Source organism: Physcomitrium patens, chromosome 20, assembly GCF_059467195.1.
Source record: "Physcomitrium patens ecotype Gransden chromosome 20, ASM5946719v1, whole genome shotgun sequence".
Lineage (NCBI taxonomy): Eukaryota > Viridiplantae > Streptophyta > Bryopsida > Funariales > Funariaceae > Physcomitrium > Physcomitrium patens.
The window spans coordinates 1575512-1587046 of record NC_143429.1 but is presented as its reverse complement, the minus strand read 5'-3'; the positions used below and the strand labels follow the sequence as shown (position 1 = coordinate 1587046).

General features: G+C 37.2%; 1 protein-coding gene and 1 long non-coding RNA gene across 3 annotated transcripts; both read right to left on the bottom strand.

The window, feature by feature from the left end:
* Positions 1 to 1319: 1319 nt before the first annotated feature.
* On the bottom strand, positions 1320 to 2751 carry LOC149987247 (uncharacterized). The gene is made up of 2 exons (XR_016499011.1): positions 2468 to 2751; positions 1320 to 1876 (listed from the first exon to the last, which is right to left on the bottom strand). It is a non-coding gene; the product is annotated as an uncharacterized LOC149987247 (long non-coding RNA).
* Positions 2752 to 7037: 4286 nt separating this feature from the next.
* Positions 7038 to 10341, bottom strand: LOC112273131 (ent-kaurene oxidase). Of its 2 annotated transcripts, XM_024501571.3 has the most exons (7): positions 10214 to 10341; positions 9795 to 10051; positions 9316 to 9641; positions 9015 to 9161; positions 8644 to 8898; positions 7985 to 8515; positions 7038 to 7815 (listed from the first exon to the last, which is right to left on the bottom strand). In XM_024501571.3, the coding sequence occupies exons 2-7, from the start codon at positions 9994 to 9996 to the stop codon at positions 7636 to 7638; spliced, it is 1641 nt and encodes a 546-aa protein (XP_024357339.1). In that variant the 5' UTR covers positions 9997 to 10051; positions 10214 to 10341; the 3' UTR covers positions 7038 to 7635. The 2 variants fall into 2 exon arrangements, with proteins under 2 accessions (XP_024357339.1, XP_024357341.1); XM_024501573.3 differs by lacking the exon at positions 10214 to 10341 and having other exon boundaries at positions 9795 to 10175.
* Positions 10342 to 11535: the final 1194 nt, after the last annotated feature.

Sequence of the window (11535 nt, the reverse complement as noted above, 5' to 3'; positions counted from 1 at the left end):
AAAAAATCATGTATATTACCTTATAAGCAATCAAATTTATTGTACATAATAGCTCTTGATAATATGTGGCAAGTGACACCTTTCTTAACCCAACTAGGTGCTATAGCTCCATACTTTGTTAAATTTGAGCATATAATAGTTCTTTAGAAATCTACTTAGTATATATATATATATATATATATATATATATGAATAAAATTTCAATTCCTAAAATTTTCTATAACATACTTTGTGAGCAAACAAAGCCATGGATTATGTAAAAACAAGGCAAATGATTCTTCTTTATTCAAAAAGACTCCACAATTTCATACTAACTTTTCTTAGAGCAAGTAGGAGCTTTCTAAAAAGCTTATAAAAAAGAAAATATGTTCTTAAAATCTAAAATCTAGATTCTAAATATTCTATGAAAAAAAACCTTAGAAGAATGGTTGGCTATATCTAATGGAAGAGAGCCCAAACAAAAGAGAAGGACAAAAGAGTCCAAAAGTCAATACAGGCCCATGTTTTTCTACTTCAATCCATATTACTTTACTTCAATACCATACTGCTCTATTTCATGTTCACTTCAATCTATTTTGACTTAACTTTGGATATAAACTATTAATATCTATAACTATTTGATTACTATTTTTTGCCATTGAAAAAGTTTTTTATTTTTACAATAATGTAGTAAATTCTTTAATTTATTTTTATTTTTATTTTTATTTTTTTTCTAATTATTTCTATTAATTATAAATTTTTTTAAATTTTTTTTTTAAATTAATAATCATAAAATAGAAGATTTAGAACAAAAAATATTTGAGCTAAATGCAACTATGAAGGTATAATTAAAAGAAGCCCAAGAATGACATAAGATTAATGCATATGCCTATTGTAAGAAACTACCTTGATTCTATGTTAGAAATAATGTATAATTACTTTGTTGTAATATCAAGAATAGTTGCCCTTGTGGCAAATTTGATTACTATAGACTTCAATTATTTCTTATTTGTGAACCAATCAATCTAGTGGCATTTTGATTACACCTATTGGAGTCTAAGAAAATCCATCTTATGTTCTATATGTCTTTCCTTAAGCCATATAAGACAATGAATATCCTAAGAAAAAGATAAATACTATTTTGACTTATAAAAGATAATAATCAAGAATTTTAAATGGAATAAGTTTTAGACTTAAGGCAGCACCAACTTAGGCTAAAAAATCTTATTCATTGGTATAAATATGATACTAATAAGTACATATGTGAGCAAGCCAAAAATCTTATAAATAAAGCAAAGAAGATCAAAGTTTTTCATCAATAAAATCTATCAAAACAAAAATAAAGAGTCAAAAAATTTCTTATTATAAAAGAATAAAATTTAATTTAGAAACAGCACGCTCGTCAGAGCCGGAGCCTCCCTGCGGGAGCTGGATGGCCCGTTCCCACCCGTCACCCGAGCCTCGTGACCATCTCGAAAACTGTGAGACTTATCTAAACTTACACCGAAGTTCCGGTGCGAACCCCCGCCAGCATTGTGCAGACCTACATCGGGACTGCTCAATTTCGTAAGATCCAACCTCTGTATGGATGCCATCGTTTCGCCACGGCACCACAACGGTGCCACAGACTTCGCTAGCTCATCCCCTTCAGCTCGATCCTCAAAATATTGTCACGTGCTCCAAGTCCTCTCCCTGACCATGCATCATCTAACTCCACCAGATCAGGCATGCAGTAGATGTTATAATTGCTGTATCTGTCACGCTTGCTATGGGCCGTGCCTCAACCATTGCCTGCTATCTAGGGTGTGCAGAAAACCATTCAATATCGCCTTCCATTCTCCAGAAATGAATTATGTACACAGCACTTGGGCGCCCTCTCAACACCGGATTAGGTTACCTGCACAGAAGCGAGGGCGCTTAACAGGGGAAGTGGAACGAACTATCCTTTTGCTCACCCCTCATACAGTGGAGGATTAAGGAGCCTTCTGTTGCCATACATGCCAGAGCACTACAGCATTTCCTAATTCAAATATGACGCAGCCAATTTATCTGTGGCTAGCATGAATGTCGCCAGCCCATCTCTCGGACTTGAAACCATACTATACAGCATAGGAGCGCCACTATTTAAAAACCTGCGAGGGCGTAATCATCATCCATAACAACTGGATGACCATCGCCAGGAGCGGGTACATGCTGTGAGGAAGAAATCTCTGTGGTCTAGAGTACAAGCTGAGATACTAACATACTCTCCTACAGTGTTTCCAAGTGGGATTTTGCAGTGATAATACAAGTACGATGAAACCCCACGCATTGTGAACAGTCATTCAGGCTGGACTTTGATCAGCGTGTCGTTCGTTAATCGGATCCCAAATTGGCGATCAGGAGCTGGAACCGCGATGTCCATCGCCATCCCAGCATAGCTACACTGAAAGCTTTAGCTCACAGCCCTGGAACGCATGCGAAGATGTGGCAATTGCGAGTGACGTACCTGGCGGGGGCGAATGGATGCACTGGATGGGACTGGTGGTATTGGCGAACGACGTGCAATTTACTCTGGAAAAAATAGCTTGAACCGCGGCCATGGAAGTGCGCAAGTACAAGCACATCAGCAACGGGATGCTGGCGGGGGCGATGCAGAGAGCTACAACGGGGAGATGGCGATGGCGAGAGGTTTGGCTAGGGTTTGAAGAAGGCATGGCCTGGGATTTGGTCCACAGTCATGAGAAACCATACCATACCATACCATGCCAAACCAAACCGAAGTCTGAAGAAACCGAGACCAGGCAGACGAAGCCCGCGGACAAACCCCCCCCCCCCCCCCCCCCCCCCCCGTCCCCAGTCCGCCGTTTCTCGTCCGTTCGTCCGTCCACCACTACACTTTCTCTCCTGTGTCTTCGGAAGTGCAGTGGAGTGCAGAGTTGATAAAACACAGAAAAAAGGTATCCTCCTAATCTTAGTGCACTCATATAATGTCATGATCATATTTTATCTGTATTTAATTTTTTCAATTCAAAATTTGAGATGACATGTAATTTATATTTTTTTTGTATTTGAAATGACATGTAATATATATTTTTGTATTTGAGATGACATGTAATTTATATTTTTTTAATTCAAACTTTGAGATGACTTTTAAATCAAGTAACCAAAGAATTCAAGTTTTTTTTTTTGTTAATGGTATATACCAATAGAAGAATTTGTGTATATATTGTAGTAAATTAAATTGGAAAGTGTAAGATTATTGTCTTGATCCAAATTGATCTCTGGCTTAAATTGCAACAAGAGTTTAATATATTTTTATTGGTTGATTTCTTTATTTGTATAAAAGTTTTCAAATATTACAGTCTTAATAATTGTGTAGTCAAGAATTTTTCATTTCACGTGTAAAAACTATTGCATTATTTGCAAATGAGATTGTAGAGTTTAAGGTGCGTGAAGCAACAAAGATTGACATATTTGCTAATGAACCACATTTATATCTTCTGAGTGACATCACCATTGGTGCAAATTGCAATGGTAATGTGCTCTTTATTATACTTGTGTCTTTTAAGTTATATTGTGGCCAAAAAAATCTTTGTTTGCTTTAGAATATTTATCAATCTACCAATCTCACTATAATATTCATCATTCCTTAAATGCAACTCGTGCAAATGTTTACTTATATATGATAAAAATGACCAATTTCATCTATATTCTAGATATTTTCCTATTCAAATTTATTAAGGATATTAAAAAGAATAGGCAATGCATTAATAAGAGCCACAATGCCAACCAAAAAACTCTCTTCAAAATTGTGAAAGGATTTGATGTCATGTCAAGTTTTGAAAGTTATAAGTCATCTATTAGAAAAGTGGAATAGATCATGTTCTATATAGAATTGGTCTATAATGCGTGTTACACTCTTGCAAATTAGATCTTTGATGGAATTGACATGCTCTTCATTTGCATTAAATTAGTCTACAAGTGTCCCCTCTATTAACATGTATTTTATTTTTTATTCGCATTTGGCAGCTTAGTGGGTATCTAATGTAGTGTTGAGCAACTTTGCAAATTTCTTCAACATCTTTGAGATAGTTGACAGGTCTATGGATAAAATGTGTGTATATTAGAGCAATTTCTTTAATTTGTGTAACTTAAAGTGAGGATTCTTTTCAAAATGCTTGCAAAATTTTAAAAAAATATTGTATGTTATGGTTGAATGCTTTTCCTCTTTTATTGGTGCTATGTGGCAGCAAAGAATGTGATAATAAAATAAAATAAAATAATCTTGGTGTAGAAGCAAGATATGCCTATTAGAGAGAATTCAAAAGCTAATCCTAAGTCTTATCAAAGAGTTTCATAAATATGCACCCTAAGTTTGTAAGTAATATTAACTTATTGACCTTGCCTTATATCATTCCCATCCTAAAATCATACAAAAACTTTGGTGCTATGCATATAATTTCAGATAGGTTTTGATGTATGCCTATATATATGGTTATAGAATAATATATTTTTATTTTATTTTTATTTTTTAAAAATTATATTTATTTATATTTTATACTTTAATAAATAAATAAATTATAAAAAAATAAAAATATATGGATTTTTTATTATTTTATATTTATTATTATGTATATGTATGTAAAATGTGCATGGAAGTTTTTTCCTCATTCTAAGAGAACCACCTATTTGCACCAATGAACTTCAAAACATTATGCATACATGAATTCTCTATTTGACTTATTCTAATCAATCTTAGAAGTTCTTATCCTACAAATTTTGAAGAAAAATCTTTTCTAATACATGTCTATCTAAAATTTCTTAAGCATAGTATATAATAGTATTGTATGTCTAATATAAGAAATTATACTCTTCTAGATTTGGATTAAATACAATGCATCATGCAATATAAGAAGTAAGATGCTTACTCCTATTCTATTCTGTTGGAGAAGTTGACAAAATAAAAATAAAAACTACACTTAATACAAAACTTTAGAAAAGGAATGGGTAAATAGATATATATATTTTAAAAAAATAAAATAAAAAAATAACACACTAACCCCATCCAAATACACATATATACACACAAGTATCTATTTAACTTTCTTCTAATGCATATCAAACATTGTTTGTATTATTGATTTATATTGATTCTATAATATTAATATAATTTATTTTTTTGTTTTATTTTTACTTAAGTATTATAAATTATATTTAATTACGTATGAAATCAACGTCTAATTGATAAAATATATTCCTAAATTATATGTAATTTAAAAAAACATCTTAAAAAGATATAGATTTTCAAGGTATAGGGAATTAAGATTACATTCCAAAAATAATAAGAGGATTTCTAAGCTATTTGAAATAAGATAATTTATCTAAGTCCACAATACGATTGTTAATTATTGCTTATGTTAGATAAGTCATATATGCATCCTTTTCTTTATTATTATTAATTCATAATATGCAATAGATGATACAAATTTTGTGGTTTCTTTTTTTCTTTTTTTCTTTTTTTTTTCTTTTTAATTTTCACTTTCTACATGTGTCTATATTACTTTTTTCTTATACTTCACATGCTTTGCTAAATAATTCAAAAAAGATTCATTAGTTCTTAAATAATAATTATTTATTCTACTATCGTCTTTATAAATTTAAGTATTCTTAGAAATATCCATTTCAATATTCAAAGATGTAAATATAATTCTAAAACAAAACCTAAGAATTTAAATACATATTAATATTTAATAATGATAGTAGTTAAAATATTGCAAAAAATGTAAACTAACTTTAGGAGTTATATGGATCAAATGCAAATATATATTGGTAAAAACATTTGGTCTTATAGATAAGAAATTTGAATTTATTAATATATATATATATATATATATATATATAGATATATATAAAAATAAAATTCTATATTAAACTTATAGTTGCAATGGCTTTACAACAAAAAATAAAACATTGATCAATTAATTGGAATTAAGAAGGGAACCACATGTATTATATTTATATTTATGTATATAGTAAATGTAATATTTTTACTCAACAATAATTAATTATCTGATAACATATTTTAAGGTGCAATACACAATATATATGGTTCTAAACTTAAAACAAGCATCTATTGAGAACATATAATAAGTTACACATAAACTTTGTATAAAATATATATTTTTTACAAAGCAATTGACAAAATATACTATGAAATTGATTTAATATTATATGATTTCTACTCTCTATTTTTTTGTATTATAAACCTTTTTTATGTATTATATTTTGTACATTATCATCTATTTTGCTCTTACTATGTATGCTTATAAAACTATTGTATACATATCATTTCTAGATGTTGATAATAATCATATATTAAAAAATTAAGAAAAATAACAATTCCAATAATCAAGAAATATGGAGCTCATTACTTCATCGTCTTCTCTATCTAAACATAAAGAAAATATTATCTTCCATGCTTGACGTAGACAATGGCAAAAAAAAGAAAAAAAATGTTATTTATCTAAACATAAATAACTTGACATGAACATACAAAGGTTACACAATGCATGCATGTTATCAAGTGGTCAATCATTTGCACAAGTGGCAATCTTAGCTTAACCAAGTACTGCCACTTTACCATCATCAATCAAAGTGGGCAAGTGTGGTCATTCACTCCAAAGACTAATTCACGCATTATATATCTTACATAGAAGCAACTGACTGCATCTTTCATGGGCATCCCAAGACTATTCAATCCAAAATGATTGTGCGTGCGTCCAAGACTATGTTGCAACCATGAGTGGGAGCTCCTTCAAACAGAAACAATTAGCATTACCAGTAAAGGCAGTGTGTGTCATGGCGTCATGGTTCCTCTGCCACTGACGCTTCTGTGGTAACTCAAGGCGCCACCCAAACTTGCTTGTAAGCCTCTCGTCTGGTATACTTCACGCGTTGGGTTCAGTCGCGATGATTCCGTTCGGCTTTACCAGTGCGTTCAATTCGGTGACTATGTCCAAGTGTACATTTCCTGTAGAGTGAAGAAGACGAGATTCTTCTTGTCTACGTATCAGCACTTGTTGTAAGTATTTCTCGATTTAAAAAGATGGGTTTACACTGCGCACCTCCGCATACACACCTGGCGGAACTGGCTTGCAACATGTTCACTATTTATTCATATCAGCTTACATTCGTCGGTCTAATCACTTATCCGACATCGGGATTAGTCTCAACCTGCTTCGACAACGAATCGTAACCACGACAAACCTACTTGTGCAAAAGCAAACTTCCGTTCTGCACACTTGCTGATGCATTTACCCTCGGCTTACATTTCCAGCTCGGTAATGACATCGATCCACTCACTTACGGATCTTCTCATTACGAATTGAACGTTCGCCATTCAGGTCGGTGAATGTTTACCCCGCCAGGCACAAACCATCATGCACGAATCAGGACATGCGATTCATTGGAGGGGGAGGGCGAAGAAGCAGCAGAAGAAGAAAGGTAGTGCTGCCATCTGTAAAACACCAAATTCACAAAGGCGCAGTGAAGCTGAGCTGGCCTTCCGGTGGTCCTCTCCGAACAGGGCTTCAGCAATTGGGCCCGGCATGCCCCGAGGCTCATCTGTCTATGAGCTAATATCCGCTTGATACACGTGGTTGGACTCTCTGAGGTTCAGGGTAATCTGTGGCTGATTCTAGGCGTAGCCTCACACGACAGAGGAGACAGCTTGTGCGTCGTCAAGTAAACCACATCCTCGATCTTGTTGTTGATGTTGCTGATCTCCTGAGGAGACAATCGCCACTCGCAATGTTGTACCAGTGCTGCCACATTCATGGGGATGATGAACATTGCCTGCGCTTCAACCGTGTTCGTATTGTGAGCCAAATGTTCCAATTCCCACACATATGTTTGCAGGTTAGCTGTGCTTGGTTGGCTGCAACATCCTTTACTATAAAGCATTGAAGCACGACCAGAAGTGGCGAGGGGAATTGAATTTGCTTTGGATGTCGTAGAAGCTCACCTGTGTGATGCCAGCGCACATCCTCTTTCCAGCTCCGAATGGCATGAGGCTGAAATCCCTGAATCCCATGTCTACTTTCTTGTTCGCCAGCATCCGCTCGGGGTCCCATTTTTCGGGGTTGCTCCAAACGGCGGGATCGTTGGCTATTGCGAACAAATTGACGAGGATTTGATATCCCTTGGGGATGTCGTAGCCGCCGAGGGTGATATCCTCTTCAACAAAGCGAGACGGGATCAGCGGCACCGGCGTGTATTTCCGCAACGTCTCCTTGATGATGGCACCCAGATACGGCATGTTCGGCAAGTCGTCCTCTGTTACCATGCGTTCTGTCCCTGCGACGCTCACAATCTCGCGGTACAAGCGATCTTGGCAATCAGGGTTTTTGGCAATCTCGTACATTGCCCACTCCGAGGTGACCAACGTGGTGTCCGCCGATTCAATGATGGGCTCCCACAGGCTCATCTCTAGCTGTTTCTCGGTCAGGTGAGTTGCCTCCGTCAATGCGATGTCGGCATAGCATCTTGGGGGCTCCTGCGAATTTGCAATATGCACGAACCACAGTCAGACCCTTACCGACCCGACTGAATCTCTCGTTCCCAGATATGGACTGTCAGCACTTACAACGGAGACGTAGCGATTCTGCGTTTAAGTGATGTGACCTTGAGGTTTGCGAGGCGCATCCTTTGCGCTCGGATGAGGGCCTTCATGATACTGTTGCGCTTGAAGTCCACGGTTCGTACTAAATCCTCGACGCTCCGGTTTGGAATCCACCTGAGTGCGGGGAAGAAGTCACGCCAGTCCACGTTGATGACTGCACTCAGTGGGGCGACGACTAGAGCATCAAACATATCCCACGTCGACACGCAAGTTCCCAATTCCAGCACCTCCACCTGGTCGGGTATGTACCCGAACACCTGCACGGTACACCGATGCTTCAGGACTACTGCATACTCACCGTGACCCATTGTTCATCATGCAAAATCTTCCAGTCAGTTATTGACGAGACGGAAGAATCTCGGGTCTAAGCCACCTGCTGCAAGGCGAAGGGGAACAGCGATCGCTGCACGTAGTCTCGAACATTCACGACTTTGGGGGAGGTCGGGGAGGCTTTCAACTCGGCGAGCACTCCTTCGATCATGCCGATGAGTGCATCGTCGCGCAACGATCGGTTTTTGTTCTGCACAGCCGAACTCCATACCACTTGGTGAAATGCGTCTGTAAAATGCAGGGCTGCAAACTATTTTTTCTTCCGGAGTTCCCTTTGAGTGGGAAGCATAGACATGACACATTTTCAGACAAGGGGGATTCTGTTGAACTCTGTGGTCATGTACCTGAGTGGTTGGGCCGAGGAGGTTGGTCATCACCAGTTTCTTCAGCATGCGATGCTCCTCTCCATAATCAGACATTGCGACCATGGTCTTGTCCCTAGTCAAGACTCGCAATGCCATGGGCATTTGTCGCTTCGATATCGAAGCAAACTTGGTGACCAGCACCTCCTTGGCAATCTCGGAATTGTTTACAACAGCCTGAGGGACTGACCCGACTTTGATGGTGAAGATGGGTCCATGTTCCTTAGACCATGCAGTGAAAGTGCGGTGTGGTTTCTTCTCTGTCAGTTGCAACAGGTTTCCCAACACTGGCAACCCGCCAGGAATAGCTGCACAAGGCGAATGAGAAACATGGTGAGCAATTACCTTGGTTTCGAGCATCTCATTCAACCGACGTTTACCGTCCCTACACCCAAGTGAAGTTTGCACGCATGTATCTGAAGAGTGACCGGAGGTGCTCTCGTTGAGCATCCCGCGTCTACCTGGAGGCAGTCTCTTTTTGTTTCGTAAACATGTTCGCGCAACGAAGAGAAGGACCCAAGCAAGTGCGATAGTGATGAGCACTTTGTTGGAAGCAAGCTCCTCCCACACCAGGATTTTCCCCGCCGTCCTGAATCCGGGAGGCATGGTTTTCAGCGCCTCGTTCCATTGTTGCAGCAACTGGGTCGCCAGATGTTTCGCCATGATTGGAGACTGAAGATCGCTTGCACCTTCTCAGCATCCACTGCAACGTAACCACCTGCACAAGTTCGGTCATCTTCAGTTCAGAAGCAGTATTGTGAAGTGCACCATGACTAAGAACATCAGAAACCAGGCAAGGCCTATCACGCAATTTCGTCCCACATGTAACCTCCTCCCAGTCGTTCGTGCAAGGCGGAGTTGCAAATGTTCCCCCACGTACTCTGTAACAGATGTATGACCTCACATCTGTTGCATGCCCGTGATTGCCTTCCTGCAACGAACCGCGCTGGCTCACGAGAGACCAGCTGTTGAGGGCCCCTTGAAGTAGTCGAAACCAGGAGACAGTTTCGAGTGCAATGGAGAATTCAGCAGCCCCAGTTTGTTGAGGAATATTGAGAGACATGCAGTTTCTTTGGTATACAATATTGAGGCCTTATTACCAATTTATCTCAAACTTGATTTGTAATATGGCCTCAATTTTGTTTACCAATGAAAGTGGCATAGCTTACGTAGTTTTCTTGACCATAGTTTGATATGTTCATAGTTAATTGATAGTTTGGCATCCTACCTGGCATCATGCATGATTTTGCTTAAAATGCTCACTAAGTTTTGGTGAACCCTCTCTATTGGCCTATTAGTTTGAGGATGATAAGGTATTGTCTTTTTGTGATAAATATGGAATCTATTTGTCATATCCTAGATAATTTTGAATAACTCCACTAATAATTTGTTAAATAGTGAGGAATTTAGTGATCTCTAAATATTAAGTAGATTGCACTATCACCATGAAAAGACTTTCATCCACAAAACTATCATTAATTGATGTTGCTTCGAGGCCGAATGACAAGCAAGATTGATGATCTACTTGTTTATGGATAGATCAAGGTTTGAATTCTACTTTGTAGTCAAATTCCTAAAACAATAGCATCTATTATGCTAATCGGTTGCTCAATTCTAGTTTATTAGTCAAATATTTAATTGCCATGTGGTCCATAAAAAATACTACCTTATTATTTAAAAGGTAATGGCAAAATTTCTTTATTGTGAAAACTATTGTCAAACACTCTTACTCGGTCATGGAATAGTTTTGTATAACAGCATTAAGTTGACGACTTGCATAGGCAATAAGATAATTTCTTCTCTTTTTCTTATCTTTGACAAATTGGCACACTATACTTCCGACCACTACCATACTTGCATCACAATATACATAGTAGAGTAGATTCCACTTTGGAGGTTATAAGACCTGATACAAACTTAACTTTTTCTTTAGAACTTCAAATGCCTCTTGATAAACCTCGATCCATTCAAACTTCATTTATTTTTTTTGTATGCTAGTGATAGAGAGGATGATTGTAGCATAATCTAGAATTAGTTCTCCGTACCATTCAATGTGGTCTAATATTCTTTGTACATCTTTCACACTCTTTGGAGGTTTGAAGTTATTGATGACTCTAATTTTCTCTAGTTTGGGCTTTCTACCACTCTCACTTACCATATAGCCTAATAATATCCCACAACGCATTGTAAGATAGTTTTTTT